Source organism: Theobroma umbraticum, unplaced genomic scaffold (genome assembly GCF_002168275.2).
Source record: "Theobroma umbraticum cultivar Fairchild unplaced genomic scaffold, ASM216827v3 scaffold_4.1, whole genome shotgun sequence".
Taxonomy (NCBI): domain Eukaryota; kingdom Viridiplantae; phylum Streptophyta; class Magnoliopsida; order Malvales; family Malvaceae; genus Theobroma; species Theobroma umbraticum.
In genome coordinates, this window is record NW_018397258.1 from 4375255 (window position 1) to 4400646 (window position 25392).

At 34.0% G+C, this 25392-nt stretch overlaps 3 protein-coding genes across 3 annotated transcripts; 2 read left to right on the forward strand and 1 right to left on the reverse strand.

The window, feature by feature from the left end:
* The first annotated feature begins 872 nt into the window (after positions 1–872).
* LOC110413793 (Polyketide cyclase / dehydrase and lipid transport protein) lies at positions 873–3767 on the forward strand. Its single transcript, XM_021424750.2, has 7 exons — positions 873–1241; positions 1324–1423; positions 1573–1668; positions 1808–1860; positions 2653–2701; positions 3095–3142; positions 3350–3767. Exons 1-7 carry the CDS (start codon positions 1003–1005, stop codon positions 3434–3436), a joined length of 672 nt encoding a protein of 223 aa, XP_021280425.1. The 5' UTR covers positions 873–1002; the 3' UTR covers positions 3437–3767.
* A 1946-nt stretch (positions 3768–5713) lies between these two features.
* On the reverse strand, positions 5714–8150 carry LOC110414104 (Protein phosphatase 2C family protein). The gene is made up of 4 exons (XM_021425167.2): positions 7753–8150; positions 7025–7222; positions 6704–6939; positions 5714–6597 (listed from the first exon to the last, which is right to left on the reverse strand). The coding sequence occupies exons 1-4, from the start codon at positions 7939–7941 to the stop codon at positions 6027–6029; spliced, it is 1194 nt and encodes a 397-aa protein (XP_021280842.1). The 5' UTR covers positions 7942–8150; the 3' UTR covers positions 5714–6026.
* A 9096-nt stretch (positions 8151–17246) lies between these two features.
* On the forward strand, positions 17247–21347 carry LOC110413516 (shaggy-related protein kinase alpha-like). The gene is made up of 13 exons (XM_021424358.2): positions 17247–17512; positions 18039–18242; positions 18333–18425; positions 18536–18595; positions 18720–18992; positions 19118–19192; positions 19480–19536; positions 19625–19765; positions 19855–19905; positions 20145–20240; positions 20325–20408; positions 20701–20803; positions 20902–21347. Exons 2-13 carry the CDS (start codon positions 18129–18131, stop codon positions 20982–20984), a joined length of 1230 nt encoding a protein of 409 aa, XP_021280033.1. The 5' UTR covers positions 17247–17512; positions 18039–18128; the 3' UTR covers positions 20985–21347.
* The last annotated feature ends 4045 nt before the right edge of the window (positions 21348–25392 follow it).

Sequence of the window (25392 nt, forward strand, 5' to 3'; positions counted from 1 at the left end):
AAATTAAGATGATAATGAATAAAATTATTAAGTGCAATTATATGAATAAAGTTTATTATAAGTTATAATAATGTTTATGTATAAATTAAGCATATGTATATATAATTTATCACTTTATTATGTATATATGAAATTAATAACACAATTTATATGTTATAATGTTTTATATCAAAGTTTATATAAATAATAACTAATTATAATAATATGTTATATAAACTAAAGTGATAATTAATAAAATTATTAAGTGTAATCATACAAATAAAGTTTATTATAAGTTATAGTAATACTTACATATAAATTAAATATATATATAATATTTATATAATTATATATATATATATATATATTCATAATATTTTATATTACGAAACATTATTAAGATGTAATAATTATAACATATAAATATATAAGCTATTTACTATCACATATTATAATATTAATATATAAATTATATCATTTAAAATATATAACTTGTAATTATATATTAATATAAATTTATAAATAAATATATATAATTAAAATTAAAGTACTATAATTATGATTTTTATATATCTATATAATAAACTAATATATTGTAAGTCTATTATTAATTAAGTTTATATCAGTTTTTCTAATACATATAAAAAATATTATATATTTAATATAAAAAATATATTATTATTTAAAAAATTAATTTATTTTTTAAATGAATTGATTTAAAAATTTAAAATTTAAATAAATAAATAAATATTTTTAAATTAATTAATTTAATAAATCAATTAAATCAAATCATTTTACCTAATCGTATTTGATTTTGAGACCACTGGCCGATCGAACGCTATTCGTCCGTTTTTTTATAAAATTGGTCCTTGTCTGTCACTCGCAGCATTCCAACTTTAGAAAAATAAAATAAGATAAAATTATTACGGCAGAGAGCAGAAAATTTTGGTGCTGGCCGCGCTTGTGGATTTTGTTGTCCAGTCGCCTTCTATCTTTGTTTTCTGCAGCAAAAATATTGGAGCTATGTCTTCCGCTGCAATTTCCTTTATTTCCAGCCCAAACTCTCCCAGGCTCAGTCACGTCTCCCCAACGTACAGAAATGCAATCCTGCTTACTGCCACACCCAGTTGCAGAATCTCTTCTTTGAAGCCACCGTCTCTCAGCAGTATCTTCATCAGAATCCCATATGGGTCCTTTAAGAAGGCCTCCTTTTTCACTTCCTCCAGGCCCTTTTCTCCTGTCATGGAATGGCAGGATTGCACGTAAGTTTTGGAATCTTCCCTTCTCGTTCTTTCTGTAGACAAGAAATATGTTGACTCTGAATTTTTGTGTGAATGACCTCAGGGTAAAAACGGAAATTGATGTACCTGCTTCAGTGGCTTACAAATGTTACTCTGATCGTGAAGCAATTCCCAATTGGATGCCTTTCATTTCATCTGTCAAGGTAAGTATATGCTACAGGGGACTGTCCACGTTTTATTGTTTTTTTTTAAGATTATCCACGTTTTATTGTTAAACGGTAGTATAAATGTATGACAGACAGTGACAATTTCATTGGAGAGATTGATGCTTGATTATTTGTTTTTTAATTAGATATTGGAAGACAAGCCTAACTTGTCGAGGTGGTCGTTGAAATATACTGCATTTGGTCGTGATCTTGAATATTCTTGGCTTGCTAGAAATATGCAAGTAAGGATCATGATATTATCCCTTTCTTTATTTTTTATTTTTGGCCCTCCTTTGAATTGTGATTATTCATTATCCTTCCAATTTATATATATATATATATATAAATTCCAATTTAACTGGTCTTTATTTGCTATTGCAGCCCGTCCCAAATCAGAAAATTCACTGGAGATCTCTGGAAGGACTTCCTAACAGGCAAGCAGAAACGGACTGAGTAGCAGAAATTGTCATTGACAAATCAAAGCAAACCTAAATAACTAAACTTGCAATTCTTTTGGGACAGTTTGTGAGTTTGCTTTTAATCTGACTTGTTGATGGCCAAAGATTAATAAACTAACCATCTGGCATTATAGAAGATTGTTCTGGGAAACTCTTGCATATCCATTAAGGCTATATATCGCAAAGTTGGGTGTCGACTTGAGAGTGTGTAGCATTAGAAATTTCTATCATATTCCTGAAATATTATGGAAATGATGCAATGAAAGTATGAAGGATGAAGTTTGGAAGCATCAAAGAAAAAGCTTTAGGATATCTCTATGATAGAAATTTCAATGTCACTCCAATAGAAATTTGGTAGTATTATAAATCTGCAACCTTCTAGATTGGTCAATAAAGTTATATCAATATAGCATTTCCTTTTCGATTTCGACCTGCTGTTCCTTCAAGTATGCTCTGAAACACAACTAACCAAATCAAGGGAGAATGGATGAATGCAGATTTTTAGAACCGTCATCAAAGCTCTTACATCCACTAAGCTTTGCCACTCCCACATTGGTTTAGCACATTCATTTGCACTGACAACGCTTTTCTGTTTTATATGTATGATGACTACATTTAGTATTGTGTGCTTGACCATGAACTTCTCTTGGTTTCGTGTAATCAAACATTTTCTTTATTTCTACATTATCACATTCCATTAAATAAACCATTATTTATTTGTTTCAACTTGATGGTAGAATCTTAACAAACTGATTTTCTACATGGCAGAGGTGTTGTTCGATTTTATCCAAAAGGTCCCTCATCATGTGTAATGGAAGTAAGGCTGCTCTGTACAATATTTTGATTTGCTGCTTTGCTGCTTTATTGTTCTTGTTTCCTTGAAAGTCATGAACTGTGTTATATTTGAATTTTGTTCCTTATTATCAACAGTTAGATTAATCTATAAGTGTATGCAACCTGTTTGATTGATGTTGTAGTTGTGTGACCAATTTCATAAATTGCAATTTTTCTTGTCTTTACATAATGGCAGGAGCAAAGTAGTTGTACAGAAAGAAATGATGACACAAATGGAAAAATGTTCTTTGTGTTCCCAACATTTTTTCCTCCAGCCTTATTTGAGAAATTTGGGAAACCATAGAGTAGTTAGTTAATGCGATTTTATCGGTTATCACTTCGAATTGTGCTCACATGTTGCAATTTTTCTTTCCAGCTAACAGTTTCATATGAAGTTCCTCAACTTTTAGCTCCGGTGGCATCTGTAAGTATTCTTATCGCAATGAAAATGTTAATGCAGAGACGAACACTCTTAAATTTCTTACCTTGGGAAAAAAGAAATATTGCTAATGTTTAACTTGGTGTGTGGCAAAAAGATAATGCCTCATTTTGATATTTCCTGAGAAATGATTCTTCACATTTGAGCTAAGATGAAGTAACCAATCATTTTCTCTCTGTTAAATTCATTCAGGCACTTCAGCCTTTTCTTGAAAATTTACTCAAGCGTGGTTTGGATCGGTTTGAAAATTTTGCTAAAAGCTCAGGCTCAACAAGATAATCATCTCACCTGGGTGGTCAGACATGTGCTAATTATTGCCACCAATCTTTGATCTGGATGTTTCTCTCAAGATATATAATTCTCCTCTATTCAATTGCAATATAAATTGTGTTGGATAATGAAAGGTCCCTTATAGTTTTTCATTATTCTCTTCAACATTTTTTTCTTGGAGGGGTTGGGGGTGACGTGAATAAAATAGATGCATCAATTTTCATTGATGAGATCTAATGTGTTAACATTCTGCAAAACCCTGATTGATAATAACAGAGTCCACATCTTAGCATGTATAACCTTTGCTATGTTGGTATTACTTGTTGGTGGATTTTAGCGATTTTTACTTTTTCTCACAAATATTGCAGCTACTTTACTGTTGTGAATTGCAAGAAATGAAAGAAAGTATACTACACAGATGATGTGTATGGAGATTGTGTACTTTAATACTATAGCAGAATTTGTTTTCTTGTGCTTATTAGAAAAAAGACTGTTAACTTGCTTCGCAATTTCCTAATCCAAATGTTTATGTAATTGATGTTCATGGTTGATGTCCAATGCTTCTATTGCTATGGACTTTTGGTTTGTAGATGATTTGGATACAATGGAAACAGTCTGCCTTGAATGACCTGCATTCCCTAATGGCAGGACTGTTCTGGATATAAGGTTTTTAGATCTGGAAATAGAAGCTTTTGGCCCCAGACGCATAAAAAAGATCAATGGTGATTTAACATTGGAGAAATCATGTGACCCTAAACTGAAAGATTAGCTTGGGTTGGCATGATTACAAATACAGCATTGTGAATTTGCTTCTATTAAAATTTAAGGAAGAAAAAGGGCTTGGGCTCTGGTGAATGGTGGAGTTGATATGTTTGATTCAGGGAAACAAATGCAACGGGCTCTAGAAAGGTTTTCGAAGTTTGAGAGAAGTCTGCCATGAAAAAACAATCTATTATATCTCAGCTTGGTAGACATTATTTTGCTGTGTGTGTTGATATCTTTGGTGTTGCTGCCCATCTTCTTCTAGAAATGCTACTTACGAGGATGAACAGATAGAGATATTGATGGATATATAAAATCATAAGCCATGGTTGAGCTGGCATTCAGGACTGAGTTCCTGATCCCGTTTGTACAAGGTTTCTCCTTTGTTTTGTGTGTCTGGTTTTTCATCATCTTTTGGCCTGAGTTTCACTCTCCAAAAGCTGAAGCCTGTTGGCATTGTTTCACAGGAAGGTTTTTCCTGGTTTCTATAAGATTTTGGTACCTCTTTTTTTAAAAAAAAAAAAATCATAAGCCATGTCTTAAAATTGCGAAACAACAAAAACATTTTTCTAAATTCGCCATTTTAGGGGGTTGAGTTGAATCGAAAGTCGACTTTCTGTCTTTCTCAAATCACCCAAAGCAATGTATTGCTGCAAACTTATTTCATTTTGTCAAAAATTTCGTCTGTTTTCTTCTCTTACTGGAAGGAATTATACATAGTTTAGTAGATTACGCTTTTCCCTTGTAATACAATTGTGTCTGCGGACCTAAGACCAAGAATTGATGGCAAAGACAAAAAGGGCATCTTTTTCGGTCATAAAACCGAAAGTAGAACTGAAAAAACTAATCATAACTGGTTGCTTTTGTTTCTTGCTCAAGAATGACATCAGCTCACTGCAGGCGATAACCATTTCCAAGACATGCGCAACATCCATGCCGTCGCTACTACCAACCAAACGACAAGTTGTGATCCTAGTAGGATCCTTTGCTGAAGGCCACTTGAGCGTGTTGTCCCAACTTCTCTCACGGAATCTATTGATGATTAGTTCGGGGAGGGAAGGCACGATGTGACAAAGCTTAGCTCAGCGGCACTAGCTGTTGCAGGAATTAGTTTAAATCCCACGTTGACCATCCCAAAAAAAAAATCCAATTGCCAATAAGCTTGGAGATATTCCAGTTACTGTATGATATTTTTCATTTCCTTGAAACAATTGAAAAAGATAAAAGGAAAATCAAGAAAAAGTTCTACTCTGGAAATCAAGATAAACATAAACTCAAACTCTTTGTATTCCAATATTTAATTTGATAAAAGTATATGAATTTCGTTTACCAAAAATATCTGAAGGATAAGTTTTTCTTCCCAAAAATATCCGCCCTCCGTCTAATCTAGATTTTTCTCAGAGGGAAGGCAAAAAAAAAAGTGGAAGTTTCCTACAACGTGGACTTGCCTCAGCCGTATAGCGGCAAGGTGGATTGAAGACTAGCATCCGCTGTCATTACCGCCCAAGTAACAAAGCCAAGAACTAACAATAATGAAAACTAGGAATTTTATTGACAATACATATACGTACATCTCAGGAATGAACATTGAACTAACAAGGGCAGCCACCCTGGATTTGAGTAAAAGAATCCATAAATGACTTGAGCACGCAATAAAATATCGGACCATCCCTACACCACCATCCTCTATGTACATCCGCCCATAACCCACCATAAATATACCACAGCCAACCCCTGCAAAACTGCTAGCTGCTTTTTTTAGCTCTACCTGAAGCAGCCAGAAACAGTACAATATCCCCTATTGAACAAGAGAATTATTTAAAAATTGTATTTACATTCAGCGAGTGGCATTGCCATCCAACAAACTCCTCAAGCTACACAGGGCCTCTGCAGAGAGGCTACAACACCTCATTCTTCTTTGCCGAGGAGATGGCTGCTCCCTGTGATCAGGTGCAGTGAAGCATACAACAATCACAGTGAGATTATCAAATGTGTTGCGACGTAAGGCCTCCATGACAAGGTCTCTAGCACACTGCTCAGGGTCATCATGCCGCCGCAACCCTCTACGAACAAGGCCAACTGCATGCTGACTTGACATAACATCCCAAATTCCATCACACCCAATGATAAGGAACTCATCATCCTCTGTCAGAACCACCTGTCGGAACTCAGGCTCTGCAATGAGAGGTGAAGAAGAACCTTTAGGAAACTTCATGTCCCAATCCCCCAAGGCTCGGGAAACTGATAGAACACCATTGAGATACCCATCATCAATAAACCCACCCAGCTCTTCTACTCTCCTCCGTTCTGATGGATAAATAGGCCTGTGGTCTTCAGACATATCTATTGCCTCCCCTTTCCGGCAGAGTACAGCTCGGCAATCACCAGCATTCGCCACCATTAGAAGCCTATAGTACAGACAAACCAGTCAGTCAGAGATTTAAAAGCTGACAACAACACTCAAAATAACAGAAGCAAATATATAGCAATCAAGGCTCTAAAGCATAAAGATACCTTCCAAATATCAGAGCAGTAAGTGCTGTTGTTCCAGAAGAGCTATTCACAGTACAATCATCCGCAAGAGCAAGGTCAGCAAGAAGAAACGATTTCCGCAGAGAGTTCTCAACCCCTTCTAAGAAAACATCATCAACTTCACATGTCTGAGGAAAACTGACATCTTCAAAAAAGAATCTAAATGCATTTTTCCTTATATATGCTGCTGCTTCGGGTCCTCCATGACCATCAAACACCTAGAAACGACACGCAACCCAAATTAGTTATAAATCAAACTACATCATTTAAGGCAGTAGAAAAATTAGCCAAAACAGTAATTACCCCATAAAAAGCACTAGGGTTAGGAAACTTGAAAAGGGATCCCAAATGTGATGATAGATCATCTATTCTAATATGCTCATCTTCCATGTATCTCCGAGGTCCAATGTCAGCAAAACTACCTGAACGGATGCTCGGGACAAATTGCAGGACAGCAGATTCGATAGTTGGATCTGGGTCTTTTTCAAGAGATTTCACATCCTGAAATAGGAAACAAGATAGATAACTTTTCTCTTCAAAGGTTATATACTACAAAGCAACTTATCTCTTAAATTGAGATTGGAATCATAGCAAACTAATTTTAGTAGCACCTAAAGGACTCTCCAATTAGCTGTAGCCAAAGCTAGACAAATTTCATTTTTTTAATTCCCTAGATACAACTAAACATGGGTAGATACAACCTTCTCAAATCTTCAATTATGCAAAATTCCAGTCACCAAGCTTATAAATTTAACAATCTGATCATCTTTGTTCAAACCATGAAATCTATGGATCCCAGAGATGTAAGCTATGAATATATTTCCTCTAAAACTTATCCATAAATAGAAAAGAAATTACTTAATTATTTCAGCCTAAACTTCCAAAGGAAAAAACAATTGGAGGAAAAAAAATCCAACATATTTATTCTTAAACCTTTTGCCAACCTTATTAAGATATTTAGTTGGGAGTGAACCCCTCATCAAAAGTCACGTTCTTCAAAAACATAAAAAGGGGGAGAAGAAAAGACTAACCAGTTGAGAGGTAGATAAATCGGCGGAAACCGACTCAGCAACAAGAACTTGTCCGAACTTTGGCGAAGAAACCGGCGACGAAATCGCAACGATTCCATCAATCTCCTCGATATTACTTCCTTTACCAAAATACTGAACGTCCAACACCGGCACGCTCTGTTGACAAACAACCTCAGCTTCAGCTACCATCTTTTCCCTTTTTTCATACAATTACCATAACCAAACACAAAATCGCCGCAGAAGAATTAAAATCTTCCAAGCTCAAACAACAACGATTTAGATGTCTTCTGTTTTTCTTTCTCGCGGTTTACAGGTGAATTGATTTTTTCTTTCTTTCTTTTTTTTTTTCTTTTGGGTTAGTAAAAAATGATCAAACTTGGAGCTGGCGTGCTTGAAATGTTATTTATAAGGTCAGAAATTGGGACGAACCGGTAAATAGCAACGGGTAAAAAAAGCGGTCCGGTTTGTTGACACGTGTAACTCTTAGAGCCTTTCGATTTTTTGGGGGAAGGCCATCAGTGACAATCACACACGCAAAGCCGCTTTGGCTTGACGGACACGTGAAAGTTTCTCTAGTTTTTTCGTCGACGCGTCACCCTTTCAGCTTTTCTCCTTCGAACGGCTCTGCCGAAGCCGTTTCTTCGTAGAAAATGACCGATTCATCCTTCTCGTACCTTCCACCAGCTTGTCAAGTTTGACTTTCAATGAGGAAACGCAAGAGGATATAGATGTCGTTGTGGATTACCTTGGGGGGTAATCTGGGAATTAAAGTAGTTCCGCCGACGAGGAATATGTTAACGGTTTACTTTCTCGGTCTGTGTTCCTACTTGCTGGCTAGGAAGCGGTAGCTTCTCGTGTTCCTTCGGAATAACGGAGTTAGGTATTTTTGCTTAATGGACAAAATTACTCTCACTTGTTGCAGTAAATGACAAGTTTGTCATAGACCTTTTGCATGTGGAAAATCTGACGACGCGGTTGTAACGGCACCAAGACCTTCGTGGCTGCATCATTGGGCCCTATTTGTTTTTGGACGGTCCGGATAAATCTGAAACATTCAAGCTTTTGCACTTCGGTTATGAAGTTTCCCTACTGTACGGTTAATTACAGTACCTCACCCCACTTTTTTTTTTTCACGTGCATAATAAGGCTGAATTTAGCCAGAAACAAAATGGAGGACGATAGGGATGTACAACTAATTTATTTGCATTTTTTAGGATGCGATTGCTTGAAAATAAATACTTTGAAAAACAATTTTGCTTACCATTATTTTAAATATGTTTTTTAAAGTGTAATTTAAAATATTATTTTTATATTACATATTGCATTTGATGATTATTATAATGATTTTAAATATATTTGATGAAAATATTAATTTATATTAATATATTTTTAAAATGAAAAGTTATGTTGTACAATTTGATTATTGGATTATAGATAGGTTTTTGATGTGAATAGATATATCTCTTGAATAAGTGAAATTTGGAAAAAATATTTCTAAATTTAAAAATTATGAGACAATTAAAAAAATAGTATAGTTCAAAATGCAAAAGTTATAAAGATAATTTTTCATATTATAGTTCAAAGAATATGATTTATGAAATATATAGTTATCTTTTTATAAAATAATTATTGAAATAAGACATTTATTTGAAATTATGTCTTACAAAATGTAAAAATATCTTTAAGATAAAAAGATACCCTAATAAAAGAATTGTGTCATTGAGAAGACACATCTGCAAACGTATATAAAAAACTTACTACCAATCATTTTCATACATAAAAAAAATAAATAAAACAAAGCAAAAAAAATAAAAAGTAAGAAAAGAGTTATGTTATGAGAATAAACATAACCACTTGAGTTTTCATCATCTATCAAAGCAATTTAAATTCTTTTTTATTTATTTATTACAAAAAGTAAGTTCTAAAGTCAAAGAATTTTATAAACCCTTCAATGCATCTAACGGTTTACTCTTGTAAAGTATAAAAAATGAAATTATACGTTGATTTAATTGTATCTTTAAGATTATTTGCATAATTTTCCTTTTACATACCAAGTCGTAAAGGTGAAATAAGTTTTAAAGATAACGTCTATTGAAAGGTTCGCATTGAAATCAATTTTGTCGATTTTTTTAATTTCATCTAAATCTCATTTGCACCAACATTTTATATAAGATATAATATCAAAAAAAGTTTTTGAAATATTCAAAAAATTTTAATAAATTGTTATTCATTGATTATGTTAAATTAAATTTTTGTACCTATATTTTGAGTTAAATAAATTCAATTAACGTTTTTTTTAAAATTCAGTTAACTAATTATTATTTGTTAAAATGTCACTTGTTATTTTATATCATGTGTTGTTAGCATGGAATGTTAATATGCTATAGTGAATGATGACATAAAATGCTAATGTAGTATGATAATATGTGGCATTTTTACACTCCAAGTCAACATTATGTTAGCACCACATAATATAAAAATGACCAATAATGTTTTGATTAATAATTGTTAATCAATAATTAATTATAAAAATTTATTTATTAAAAATAAAAATTTATTATAATTTTTATAAATTGTTTAAAAGCATTTTAAAGCATTGTGATTTCATATAATAATTTTGAAGAGTGTTCGGTTAGAGCAGTACTTTTTAATGAGTGAGATGAAATTTGAAAAAGAAAATTAAACTCAAGTTGTGTTTTTTTTTTTTTGTGAAAAAAGAAAGGAACCCTTTTATCGTTACCGTTAGTTCGTGATCAATGTCAATTAACAGCGAGTGGGAAAGAAATCAATGGGCTTGGATTTGGTTGGTTTCCTCTCCCAACACTAAATTAATTACCTTACCAAGTAGCAAGAGTGAAACTGATCTCATGATCCCATCTGTTATATATATATAGTAATTCCTTATTCAGTAAAACTATGGTTGGATAAATCAACTTGGTAATAAAAAATGTTTTGGACCTGCGGCTGGACCTTGGGTGAGGGACTGCGCGTTTCAAACCAACTGGCTATTGTTAAGGTATTGAATATTGCCTTGACGAATCATCAGTTGGGTTGACCCAAATCAAAGTAAACTCATTTCATTGAGACAATGTTGAATTCTGCTCTATTTTTTTATGTCATTCCTTTTTTGAAAGATTAAGATAAGTCAACATGGTCATCCCCGGATCTACTAATCGGCAATGGGAGGCTCAAATTGCAAGGTCTACCCCCTACACAAATTTCACTTCACAAAAAGCTATGCTGAATACGTAATTGAACATAAAATATACAAAAATAGTTAGCCCCAAATTCAAATTATTTATTGATTATTGTTGACAAATCGCTTTATGTAATTTTAGATGAGAGATTAGCAGGTAAAAACATGTGTCGAGTTGGCACAATTACCCTCAAACGTTGACTCTTAAACAGTCTCATATAATTGCCAAATAGCAGCATCATGGGAATGTATGTCTTAGGAATATAAATGGTCTGGGGGTGACCTTAACCTAATTAGGTTCCCAATAATTTGCATTATGGAAGACACCAAGGCTAGTGTTCGGGGTCAATACAACTTGTCCATCCAGGGACAGCTTCCGCTGATCACTGCTGCAACCCACAGGCCACGGTCACAATCATTTATCAGTTTAAAAAAGAAGCAATTAGGGCTAATGGGTTTGGTGGTCCAACTAGCCAAACCACTAGCCTTTTTGGAAAAGTGGACCGAATGCTAGTGATTGGTCCACCTAGTTGGCTCGTAGCACTTGCTGGAGTGTCTTTGGTGGTTGTGGACTATAATATGTGGCCTTAAACTATGTTTGGTTGCCCTTCTCGTAATCATGTACTGCCAAAAATCTCCCTGTCAAGAAGTTTGGTTTCCTTTCAGGAAGGCATATTTTATCAGAACGAGAAGCTTCATTACTGTCCCTTTGCTTGATAAAACCAGGATTGCAACAACAGGCTCTGCGGCTATTGGTTTCTTTCTTCCTGCTTGTCTTAATCAGGGACTGGTTTTAACCACGGCTGGTGATAGGTTAAAGGCATTTGGACTAGAACCGCTGACTATGTTTTTCTATTAGCTTAACTATTCATAATTACATTAATCGAAAGACATTTTTGCACTTGTATCATGACAGAAAAAGAAAAAAGGCATTTGCACTTTCTGAACTATTGATTGAAGAATAATTGTATCAGGAATGGCAAATTTTGGTCTTGCTTATCTGCGTACTTTAGGATATATATCTACAGCGTGGAGTTGGCAAACTGAATGAGGTAGGATTTTGCCGGAGAGATTGAAGACATCATGGAGCATCAAGTTTCCCTGCTAATTGCAGCAACATTGAGTGGAATTGATCTGATATATAAAACATTTTTGACAATGTCTTTGTTTTTAGAAAGTTTGAGATTTTGGTTAAAATATTATCATACAAAAAACACTACATTGCAAGTGATTAGAAGAATTAAGTAAAAAAAAAAAGGACAAAATAATCCAAATTCAAAGAATTTCATCCAAACTATTCCAACTCAAATTCCTACCTAAACCTCAACTTTCAATTTCCTTATCATTTGACAAGCATAAGCTTTAGCTGTGCCATGAACAAATTTGTAAACAATTTTTGATGGTCCATTATAATCAAACCATGGTTCTCAGGGTACAATCTTATCTTCCTACCAAGCTAGAGAAATACATGGCAAGTGACCAATAATTTATGCATGTCAGAACAACCTATACATAATTATGGCAATGGATTTTTAAAATGAAACTACCGCTGTTGGTCTGAAGATAGCATTGAACTGGTAGATTTTGCATGAAAGGGGGATGCACGAGAGAATCTTGTTGGGAGGGGAGAAGGTTGGATAAGGAACCGCCATAGCTGACTTTTTCATTAACAACATTGGATTTTCTTATGCTTAAATTATTTCAGAATTCAGAGGAACGTGACTGCCATGCTTTCCACATATAGCTGGTACTTAATTACAAAGTTACAATAATGTCGCCAGGTCATGCAGCTGATGCTTCCAAGTCTTAAACAAATCTGGAAGAAGGGAAAGGCGTGTGAACTTGTATATATAATCTAACAGATGGCAAAGCCAAAACCCGAATCCATTATTTTGGTAACTATTCCTACCTGTTCTTTTCTACTAGTATTATGTATGTTTAGCTGAGCTACATCTTCCAGAATGTTGTGAGCTTGTGGCTTCCTATACGAACGACACGTTTTATCTGCCCGTTTAATTCATTTTCCTAGTGGAGTTATGGTCACTTTCTACCTGTTTGGCGAGATGCATGTGTAGGGCAGAGGGGGCTTTTTTGTCTCGCTCAGAAGGGAAAGAAAGATTGACTTCGATGTAATCAAGTTGAGCACCGCTGTGACTTGGAGGAAATTGAGATTCTTAATGGGCTATTTCACATTCATGAGAATAGAGATACTGTTATTTATTTGGGCTTTAGAAGTTCACATGCAAATGAGCTTAACTATGGGTCCAAACCCAAGCCTATGTCAAAATTATTACCTGCTGTTGTTGGATAGTTTCAGCTCAGCCTCCTTGACTGAAGACCTAGTCCAAGTCCATACCATCTCTGAATCGGGTCTTTACTGTTCAGAGCAAGTATAGCAAGCTCGTACAGCAGGTAAAGGCAACCAAGATGTAAACTCTGACCCCTAGTTCCCCACAGTTTTTATGGCTTTGACTGAATGCAGCTACCTACTCAAAGCTATGGAAATTGTAATTATTGAATACAAAAATTCATGACTCAATAGATTTTTGAATCCTTTTTAATGATAATAAGCATTACTTTGTGTTGGTTTGTTACAAGATTTACTCTTAAAGTGGATGATGAGAAAAACTCTGTTTTGGGTGGTTAAGATGCCTTTAGCCTAAATAATCTCTTGGCTCTTTTTGAGTCCAAAATTTCATGAGTGCTTTGCTGTACAGGCATTATTGGGGTGGTGCTGACAGTGACTTTCATACACTCTGTTGTGCTGGTAGCATACACAATTCAATGTAGGCAAGGATCTAGCATTTGCTTAGCTTAGCTGATTTTCCCGGCACCTTCCACCCTGATCCCCCATCAATTAAAGCTTTGAAACTGAGAAGCTCAAATCAAATCCCTCTCATTGGAGCAAAGATTATTAGCAGATTCCAAACACAGAAAAAAAGGGTAAAAAAAACCCCTTCAAAGGATAAGCTTTTCATGAGTAGAAAGAAATTGGAGGCCTTAGCCTCCACAGATTCCTCCAGCTCCCAAGTCCCAACCTGCTCAAAAATGCAACGTAAATGGCCATAATTGCTGCCGTTAGACCGCCACCACAGCCATCAAATCTACCCTACCACATATGAAAGAATTTGATTTAATCAAAGGACTTCGAGATGGTCACATTTTGTGGGTGTTGACTTAATAAAAATAAAAATGGAAGGGCTTTCATGGAGTTGAAACGTGATACTGATGGGTTGAACTGTAGCCTTAACTTTTGATTTCATTAGCCTAGAAGGGATAGAGATGAAACTTGATCATCTTTATCCAATTCCACGCGGCAACGCATGGGTTTTTGGAATCTAATTAATTACTTTTATAAGCTTTGTCTTTGGAAAAAGCAAGATGGGACATGTGGCTTTGGGACTTAATGTTTCCATTTGCAATCTTGAAGAGTTTTAGTCTCTGCTTGCTTTTGCAAATTATTTCTTTATTTCTGGTAACTGCAAATGAGAAACAGTTCTCAAATATCAAAACATGTAAAATCAATTACCAAATAATTGCTAATATCATGAACCTTCAAATTTGTCTATAATTATATCATAAAAATGTAGCATTGTCTTTTATAACTTGAGGCATCTTTAGTACATCATGCTCTTGGCATATATTTGATGTTGTTTTCTAAGAGAAGGATACTTCAATACCTTGAGGACTACGAGGGAATTTTACTCTTTTATTGATGGACTGGTTTTAGTTTTGCATGCCATAATGTTTCTTAGGGTTTTAGTACACCATTTTAACCAAAATAGAAAATCTTGAGATATAATATACTAATAAATTTTGAAGTTTTTATATTAAAGTTTTTAAATTGTTAAATCGAACTAATGATTGGATAAATTGAGTGGATAGTCCAATTATTCAGTCAAATTTTTGTATTACATCTTATAAGCAAATGACCCCATCAAACTTACGTATATATTTTTTTATTGTTGCATTAACCTAGCCATTAATTATGTCCAAAATTAACATGGTAATCATGTTGGAATTTGAGCTTGGTAACTTTCTTTTATTATTATTTGAGATATGAATGGTGATCTTTTTATTATTAAAAAACAACATTCATGTATTAGTATGGGAAGTAATGCTCGTGTGATTTGTTTTTCACATTTTGGATAAAAATGCTTGCACTGTGATTTAATTGTTTAATCAATGAGACATAATGAGAGCTTATTGTTGGTACTATGAAGTTTTATGGTTGTTGAAGGATTCAGTACCCTTTAACTATTAGTAGTAATATTTTTTTCTATAAATTATTGATAATATTAAGTTTAATAAAAACCATCCATTTTACTTTTAACCATTTATGGGTTTTTACCTATGAAATTTGAATAACAAATCATAAATGATTTTATCTATTAAGTCAATCTATTATAAAAATTCCCCCACGACATACTTTTTTTTTTATTAGAGTCTGAAATGGGTCCTTTTATCAATTCAATTCAATCATTTTAGTTCTTCTATATCAATTTTGATGAATTTAATTTTCTGAATTTTATTAAAAATTAATTTAAGCTTATTTCTAATAATAGTAAGATTTTAGTTTTGTCTTGGGTGATGTGAAATGTCGGAAATGGTCAGACATACTAAAGTGATATAATTCCTTAACATAAAAAATATATTATATCTTATTCTAATAAAAATAATTAATACTTTTAAAATTTTAAAATAAATTTTATTTTATTTTAATAAAGCTTAAGATTTTTTTTTTACTTCAATATACATTACATGGTAAAAAATTTTCAAGTTACCATATCAAGTCATTTTAAAAAAATTATGTTCCTAAATTTAATATAGCTATAATTTATTTTTATATTCATTTTTAACAAAAAATACGAGAATTAAATTGATTAAAGTTGGGGTCAAAAAACTAAACTATAAATCTAAAATAATAAAGAGATTAAATTCATTGAAAATTATGTTTATTTTGTCCTTGTTTGATGTTACAGGGAAGTTAACTTAACAGAAAAGCAGGGAAAAAAAAAATTGAAAAACTGTGTGGAGAGCGGCAAAAGGCGCGGCTTGAATTCTTGTAATCGGAATTCTATTTTTAAGTTCAATGCCACCCAGACACCAACTAAAGCTGCTTGCAAAGTCGGTTTGACGGTTTGCGGCAGCTACACAACAACGCCCTCCTTCACTCTTTCCATTATAAATATCTCTTCCAATTTTGACGCTTTCTCTTTTTCTTTTTAATTTTATTTTTGTTTTGGTAATAAACGGATTTACATTAAGAAAAACTAAATGGAAAAGGGAGATAAGCTTTGGGAGCTGATGGGCTAAATACTTCAACACCCCATTCATGCTTCATTGGCCTTTGATTTTCCACAAATAAGAGCCCTTTTCCAATTTAATATGAAAATTGGTAGTGAATAATTTGTCATGAGTTTCATGTAACCTTGATATAGTTAACGTACTAATTAAAGTACAATTATTTGAGTTAGTTGTATCTACCACACTCCTGTTTTTCAATCTTCTTTCCTCTATACTGGTTCCTGCCAATACCATGAAATATCTCAACTATTCCATGGTAGTTAGAGGTTAGAACACCACCTCCTTTTCTTTTTTATTCGAAATAAATAGTCAATATTTAATAAAATATTCATATAAAGAAAACTAAACCCATCGACTTAAGATTAGAATAACTTCATAAATATGAAATTTAAGGAGTCCATTTTATGTACCTAATATTAGCATTGAGATTTAATTTAATCTTCGCTCAACTTCCTCACATAAAATTTTCTTAGGCTTAGACTATTTAATAAAAATAAAATACTAGCTCATATATTCAACTAAACGTATCTTTCATGTTAATTCGATGGGGGGGTTGAATGAGTGGTTAATCAACTCGAAGTTCAAAATTTTATTTGGACTAGTAATAGTTGAATTTGTATTTCATAAACTTATTAATCAGTATTTATTTATTACTAATTTAGAAATTTTCAAAATTTGAATAGATACTTGCGACAATACCATAAGAACGGACGAAAATAATTTATTCTTAAAAAAAAAAGAATTCATTTATCTGATTAACAAATTCGCCGGATTTTCAGATTTGACAGGTCTTTTTTTTCTTGTAATAAATAAAATAATATTGAGAAATAAAAAAAAAGGGCGAAAAGGACAAAGGGAATAGTTTGGTTCAAAACTTGAAAGAGAGAGAAAGCTGAAAGTGGGGAGGAGTGGGGCAAGGGGGGATTTGAACGGTCAAAAAGAAAGGGCTACTTGCTGTTGAAAAGAGGGAAAGAAAAAGAAATTATATTAAAAAAAGAATAAAAAAGACATAAATGTTTGGGCTCATCTGCTTGACTGTCATCGCCGACTGCCACTACCCCCCAATAAAAAAAAACCCTCCGAGAGAGCTCAAAGCAACACCTTCTCTTCCTCATCCTTTCTGCTCTAAAAGATATCCGAAACGACATTCTTCACCGTCAAAGATCCATTTTAAGATCCGACTTCAATGCCCGTTTTATTCCTCTCATGATTCAGCCTCACCTCCCTGTTTTTTTCCCGCGTTTCTTGACCCGATCGGTAATTAATTTCCTTCGCTGTCTATTTCTTTTTTCTTTTTGTGATTTTCGGTTTTGGTCGTGAATCTAGTGGTTGTCTTGTTTGGCTGTTGGATCAAGGTTTTTTTTTTCGTTATATTTGTTTCCTTTTTCTGCTTGATCTGTGTCTCTTAGACCATTCTTTCGTTCTAGGGTTTCAAATATTATTTTCTTACTTTGATTTAATATTTTTACGCGGGTTTGCGCTGTTTGTTTCTCGAGGAGGTGCGGGAAAGGAAACTTCTCTTCATTGGTTAATATCCTGTTTAAATTTCTCGCTGCTGAACTTAGCTGCAACAACTAATGCACTAAGGAAGAAAAGGATCTTTGCTTTAGCTAATTTATGCAAATATGTCGTTAAAGTTACCTTCTCTATTTTTACTCGTTTGTTGTTTTCTTCAAACGATTGGAGATTTAAAGCTGTTTTTTTGGTTATGCTATTTGAATGTTAGATACATTGCTGATTTCTTTAAGGATGAACCATTGACATTGTTTTATGTGTTCTATAGGTAATATATTGAGTTGTTTTGTTGGTTTAAGGAAGTGAATATACGACAGAGGATCCGTGAGATTCTCGCATTTCCTTTTAGTTTAGTCCAATGGCTTCAGTAAGTATAGTTCCTACTTCTGGATTAAGAGAACCTACTGGAAATACAGTCGGTGTTGATAGATTGCCTGATGAAATGAATGACATGAAAATCAGGGATGACAAGGTACGTTATAGATTTTTGTAGTTTGTTTTGCTTTGGTATTTGGTTGGTATCTTTTGGATCAGTTTCATAAAAACTAGGACCATGTTGCAGGAAGTGGAAGCAACTATAGTTGATGGTAATGGAACCGAGACAGGGCATATAATCGTTACCACTATTGGTGGTAAAAATGGCCAGCCTAAGCAGGTTAGTTGTTATAATTTTCTTTGAGAACTAGTGTTATTGGTCCCCGCTTTGGAGGAAGGAGGGGGTGGTTATTTGATAGTTTGGGAACTTACCCTTATAATCATTTTCAGACAATAAGCTACATGGCTGAACGTATTGTTGGACATGGATCATTTGGAGTAGTCTTCCAGGTATGGATTGATTTCATCCTTATTACATCTTTATATGAAGATAGTTTAGATTTTGTGTATATGGTTTTTATTTATATTTGGAGTGTTGTACTGAATTATCATGTTATTCGATGTGGTATTTCAGGCTAAATGCTTAGAGACAGGTGAAACTGTTGCTATTAAAAAGGTTCTTCAAGACAAGAGATACAAGAACCGTGAACTGCAAACTATGCGTCTGCTAGACCACCCAAATGTTGTCTCCCTGAAGCACTGTTTCTTTTCAACAACTGAAAAAGATGAGCTCTATCTTAACCTGGTGCTTGAGTATGTTCCAGAAACTGTCCATCGGGTTATCAAACATTATAATAAGATGAACCAAAGGATGCCACTGATATATGTTAAACTCTATTTTTACCAGGTATGGGCTCATTTAAAATCTTGTCTTTTATCTTTTTCCTATCTCTTATATGTTTATGGAAACAAGAAATCCATGTTCATATGTGATTCTTACATGGAATTGGTATTTTTCTTGTCTGTATGCAGATTTGCAGAGCACTTGCTTACATTCATAACAGCATTGGTGTGTGCCACAGGGACATAAAGCCTCAAAATTTATTGGTATGTTGTCATCACGAAATGCTTTCTGTTGGTGTTATTACAACTATATTATTCTTGTTAGTTTTCAGCAATTTTCCAGAAATAGATTGGTGGTTTTCTTTAATGATTTTTGGAAAAGGATAATAAGGAGTTTCGCAATGGGAAATATAATCTAGCATTCTGACAAATCTTAGCATGGTATTATGTTATAATATGAAATTTGAAACTGTATGCTGCGATCTCAAAACCTTAACTCATATACTCTTTTATGCATGCTTTCTCACCATTACAATGGTTTCTTGTGACAGGTCAACCCTCATACCCACCAGCTAAAACTGTGTGATTTTGGAAGTGCAAAAGTTCTGGTATGTGCATTAGCATTCTAAACTTATTTATTTGCTTCTTTAGAGGCTATCTATGTTCATGAACCTAACTTTGGTTTGGCTTTAACAGGTAAAAGGGGAACCCAATATATCCTACATCTGTTCTAGGTACTATCGAGCACCTGAATTAATATTTGGTGCAACTGAATATACTACAGCCATTGACATCTGGTCTGCTGGTTGTGTTTTGGCTGAACTATTGCTTGGACAGGTAGTTAGTGTTCGTGCACATATTTTTGGTTATAGATATACATCTATGTTTCTTTTATATTAGCTAACAAATTATTCTTTTCACTCCAGCCTCTATTTCCTGGTGAGAGTGGAGTAGATCAGCTCGTTGAAATTATTAAGGTAACTTTAAGCTCAAAATGCTCTTTAACAAAAGTTCAGCATGATCATTGTTGGAAAATACTTAAGTAAACATGAAAGATGGCAGATGTTAACCGATCCAAATTCTTTCCTAATTGGTGGCTCTTCAATAACCTTAACTTCATTGACACTGGATTTTTTTATTTATACCTACATCCTGTTCTGTTATTATTTCATTACTTTTTCTTCTTTCGTATGCTGATTAATGTGATTTTATGCAGGTTCTAGGTACCCCAACAAGAGAAGAAATAAAGTGCATGAATCCTAACTATACAGAGTTTAAATTTCCTCAAATTAAAGCTCACCCATGGCACAAGGTATAGGGGATGATGCCATTTGTTAACTTTGTGAAAAGAATTTATTTATAATATGGTATTCATTAATGTATTATTGGTCTGCAGATATTTCATAAGCGTATGCCTCCAGAAGCTGTAGATCTTGTGTCTCGATTATTGCAGTACTCTCCAAACCTTCGTAGCACAGCTGTACGTATTGATCTTGTTACAACTTTTTATTGTTTTTGGCTTTTTAGTCCGACTTTAAAGACTACCGCTATCTAAGATTGTTTTTGTCCACATTCTGGAAGTGAAAAAAAATTACACTATTATGACATTCCCTTGGTGATTCTATTCATCCTCTATTTACTGTATTGTTTAGGAAATCATGTCAGGGGTTTAGACCTGACATGTCACGGATCCTGCAAAGAAACTTCTCTTTGATTTATTGCCTTTCTCATATGTACCTATCTTATGACGAGTGTTTTTATTTTCTATGCAGATTGAGGCTTTGATTCATCCGTTCTTTGATGAGCTACGTGATCCTAACACCCGTCTACCTAATGGACGTTTTCTTCCCCCTCTATTCAACTTTAAGCCTCACGGTAAGAAAGCAGTACTGAGTTTAAGTTTCTGCCATTTTAATTTCTTAGCGAACTGTGGGACTGATGATTGTTGCTGCCCTGCCATTGCCATTTCTCAGAACTGAAGGGAATGCCTGTGGATATAATAGTGAAGCTGATTCCTGAGCATGCAAGAAAACAATGTGCCTTCCTCGGGTTGTGAAGCGGTTCTTTCTTCTTGTTTTCTGCTTCTTGCAGAAATCGTGGTCTATTGTAGAGAAGTAGCTAGTGGCCTGTTTCAGTTATCATATGGAAGCCATGATAAGTGCTTTTTCACCTCCAAATGTTTATTTGTTCCCTTTATTATTATTATTTTTTTCCAATAGTTATGTTTTTTATTTTCCTTTCTTTTTTTAGCCTCTTTGTAGAAAGCGGACTTGAGAGTGTCTGCTATGATTAGTATGTTCATAAGACCTTAAAGAGTATGTTGACCCCCTTATTTCCAGTTGATGAACAGAGTATAACAACATATTGGATTCCAAGTTGTTTCCTTTTAGTATAATTCAGTTGAGCGGTATTTGCAATAGTTTGATGGCTCATGGAATTCAACCTCGGTTCCTTGATCCTTAGCGTGTATTGTGCTCCTGGCTTTGCCTTTGGTCTTCTCAATCAAGCAATTTCACAATAGCTAGCCCTATAACTAAAGCTAACTCCGCAGCGTGAGAAAAGGTTGAAAAGCAATATGTTCATGAGAATTAGTCTCAAGTCGAATTCTGAAACCGTGGCGACCAAAATACATGTCGCCATGTGTTGGTTCCGCCTAACTTAACTCCTTGACGTAGCCTGTCTCACTTATTTTTCTCTTTTTAAGGGATATCTTGTTCAAATCTTCAAATCTTTGTCAAAGCACTTTGTACAAATATTTTCTTATATGCCATTGCCAAAGCATATTCTTACAAGATGGCGTGAGCCTGAGGTTGTCATCCAGTTCTCGTCCCAAACTAGAGTAATTCTTTTAGTGTTCACACACTATAGCAAACTACAGTCTGTAGTATTCAACATCATACCTTTGATCAACGCTTATTTCAATTGAAACGACTTGATCTAGTTCATAAGCTATTACTTTTTGGTCTTTTCAGTTTCAGAGTTTTATGGTTTTTTTTTCCCCAAAAGATTCATAAAATTTACACTATTTAATTATCTTCATATATATCAAAATATATCTTAACAGAGTTCTATGTTAATTGAGAATGTCTCTACTATTATCCAATTGCCACCTTTCAAAATAATAATAATAATAACAATAAAGTACTCTTATCACTTAAATTTTCAATCATAATTTTGTGTAAGTTCATTAGGTTTTAAAATTGACAATAAAATTCAAAAATTTAAACATAGTTAATAAAAAAAATTAAAATACTCTTTTTTTTCTTTTTTTTTATTTCTCAAATAATGTGATTGGTCGATGATGCTCTTATTTGCAGGTCAATCGTCCCACTATTCTTGGGGAGCACCAGAAGGGGAGCACCCTCCCTTAGAGCACCAGATATGCTCCCCAGGGAGCAGAGAATTTTTTATTGCAAAAAATAAAATAAAAATAATTTTTAAAATTAATAAAAATAAAAATTATCTTTGTAATATTAACACATCATTAATTTAATAAAAATATTAATAGTTGACTAATGAGTGTACTTATGTGTATAACTAAAAATATTATTTTGAAATGCATTGTCTATTTAAAAAACTAATGGATTTACATAAATTATGGTTAAAGATTAGAGTGTCACAGTATTTTATAAAAAAAAATATTATTCAATTACTACATACAAATATTTTTACGTTCATACTTAGTTATTAAATTGCTTCACGTTTCAGCTATTGAGGGGATATTTGACATTGTAAAAGATTTTTTGTGATAAAAGAGAAAATGTGTTGCAAATAAGTAAAAGAATGTGTTAAATGTGACGAACAGGGAAATTAAAATAATTCATGAAGTATTGAGTATCGTGACAAGTGAGAAAATAAGTAAATGTAGAGTATGATTGAGAATAGGATGGAGCAGGACTAAGTAGAAGAGAATTCTAAAGAGAGTTATACATGAAAATGTGTTTGTATTAATTTAAGAAATTTTATCCTATCAAAAATAAATTATTAAATTTCTATATATTGAATGAGAAAAAAAGTTATTGAAGAACAAACTTTAATACATAATGAGTAATAATCTGGTTAACAGTTTTAATGTACATAATGAATAATAATTATTGAAACCTATTATGTGTACATTCAAGTAATACATGTTTTATGATTGAATCAGCAAATCAAATTCTCTAGAGTATTTTAAGGTAAAATTCATCGTGAATACTATCACTTTTATTGGATTATTTTCATCATTATTTATATGATATAGTTATTGTACTTGTTTTAGTTGTTTTGGTTGATCTTTGTATAGCATGGTATTGATGTAAAACAATTTTTTAAAAAATAATAAATTAATAATCAAAATGAAACATCTATATACATATAGCACCGCCAAAGGGCAGCAATGATATAAATAATCTATCCTTCGTAGTTTAGTTGCTTCATCTGTGTACTGCACCAGTCTCTTTCAATTGGTAACTTTATTGGGATTAATCCCTTGTTGAGATTGTCTTCAATTCCACCAGAGTACAGAATTCAGCCTTCTTTTTAACCAATTCTTTACATTCATCATTAGCCGCCGATCATCCTGAAAGAAAGAAACCAAATTGTTTTTTCTTAATCATATTCATAAACATATAGCATATACATGTATAAAAATTCCGGCGCAAATGCACGGAGAAAGCCACTTTGGGGGTGAGTGGGTTGTTGTGGAGGTAGCTCTCAGCTCTCATCTCAAACTAGTGGCCCGCCGCCCCAAACAACGCCTTCCACTCCAAACCGTCCTTTCTGAAAGCTGAAAATAAACAATGCTTTTCTCCTAACCAAACTTGTTCCTGTCACTGGATGCCTCATGGTCACGCCATAGCCGACCAGGGTCTAACATCACTAGCCACAAAAATGTTGGTGGGGCTGTGGATCAAGCCTAGCAAAGGGCACCACCAAAGTCCTGGAAAGTAATTATGCAGTTTCTTGTGGTCGGAGCTTTGTGGCTTCACTACACTTGAAGCCAGGTTCTCTTATCCCTTACAAGTCCATGTTTATCAATGTGTTTTCGAATACACACAACGCATCAAACTGAGCATCATTGGTTATCACTGGCAGAAGCAACCGAAAAAACGGCCTTGATGGTCGGTGCAAAAGTCGTTTCCAATACATTGAGGAGATCTTAAAGTGGGATGTCCACGTTAAAATGAAACTTCTTTTGCCTGGCCGGGAAAGAGATTCATCCCATATATGCTATGGTTAAAAGATTAGATTCCTCTTTAGATGTCTCACATTATGTTGCATTAAAGCTACTTATTCAGTCTCCCGTAACTGAACCAGCAGGTTTTCAAAAGCATGCTCCACTCAGGACACAAGGGATTATGGCGATTGAATGCGAACCTAGGGTGTCTACACACACTCATGTACTCCATGGTTAGCTACCAATCTGTCAAACTTCAAAAGCTTAATGTAAGATTTAAGTGATACTTTATTGAAGGAAAACGCCAATAAAGTGTCCACGATGCCTAGCTGCTGTAGCTTGACATAGTGTAATTCCTGTTTGTCAGGTTTAATAGGAAAATCATGCACAATTGAAAACATCGATGTTCATACTACTTGCTAATACATGACCAATCTCCCAACTCCCATAAACAGTGGATCTGCAATGGACCTGAGAGCAGCTGGATTGAATTTGAACTATACATAAGTTCTAATTTTGCAATAGTAGTGACTATTAGCGGCACTCTTAATAAAGCTGCTGAAGTAGCTTAGATTTTAACAATGTAGAAATCTCCACAGAGACTCTAGAAAGGATTTAGGCCAAGGTCAGACTCCTACAAGCCTAATCCTTCTGCCAGAGGCAATAATGTTAACTTGGGGCTTGTTGCATGTATAAATTAATCTGTGGTTGAAGTAACTTAATTGGGGACCGATGAAAGTGAAAGTTATGGGAAGAACATGGGGGGCTTATCGACAATCCACGCATCTGATTTCTTGTTATTCCGTTTACCTTTTTCCAGAACGGTCATATGCAGACTCCACCTTCTCAAAAAAGGCAATGCCTATATGGAATTGGTCGGTTCCCGCCTCCAAACTCCATTAAAATAATCTAAAGGTGCAGATGTTTTTGATACTCCTTTCCACTATCTGCTTATACTAGTACTATTCTACTATATATATTTCAGCCTTTCTGATTCACCATGCATTGCAAAGCCAAAGCAGCTAATCATCAGCTAGTTGCTCTAGTGCTCACAAAGGTCTCTCAAACAGAGGAAGCTCTACTTCCCAAAATTTAGGGTGCAATCTTTCCTATGCGCGTACCTTCTCTCAGCCTTTTCATCTGGTTCTTGACAGTGACTAAACAATTTGAGCTGGTTTGATTTTTTTCCGAAATTCCAGCAAAACAATACCTGAGAGCGTTAGAGTCGCCTCAGTTTAGCAACCGAGTTCTCATTAGTCCTCATTGGTGGAACTAATTTTAGCTTAAAAATGGAGCACTCTCGTGTTTC

Bases quoted from the DNA above. Each gene is read 5' to 3' on its own strand.
- LOC110413793 (XM_021424750.2), top strand. From the start codon at position 1,003: ATGTCTTCCGCTGCAATTTCCTTTATTTCCAGCCCAAACTCTCCCAGG. The intron at 1,669-1,807 runs GTAAGGATCATG...TTGCTATTGCAG, and splicing joins GGCTTGCTAGAAATATGCAA to CCCGTCCCAAATCAGAAAAT. The intron at 3,143-3,349 runs GTAAGTATTCTT...AAATTCATTCAG, and splicing joins TTTTAGCTCCGGTGGCATCT to GCACTTCAGCCTTTTCTTGA.
- LOC110414104 (XM_021425167.2), bottom strand. From the start codon at position 7,941: ATGGTAGCTGAAGCTGAGGTTGTTTGTCAACAGAGCGTGCCGGTGTTG. The intron at 7,223-7,752 runs GTTAGTCTTTTC...TTCCTATTTCAG, and splicing joins ATTTATCTACCTCTCAACTG to GATGTGAAATCTCTTGAAAA. The intron at 6,598-6,703 runs GTATCTTTATGC...TCTGTACTATAG, and splicing joins ACTGCTCTGATATTTGGAAG to GCTTCTAATGGTGGCGAATG.
- LOC110413516 (XM_021424358.2), top strand. From the start codon at position 18,129: ATGGCTTCAGTAAGTATAGTTCCTACTTCTGGATTAAGAGAACCTACT. The intron at 19,193-19,479 runs GTATGTTGTCAT...TTCTTGTGACAG, and splicing joins TAAAGCCTCAAAATTTATTG to GTCAACCCTCATACCCACCA. The intron at 19,906-20,144 runs GTAACTTTAAGC...GATTTTATGCAG, and splicing joins AGCTCGTTGAAATTATTAAG to GTTCTAGGTACCCCAACAAG.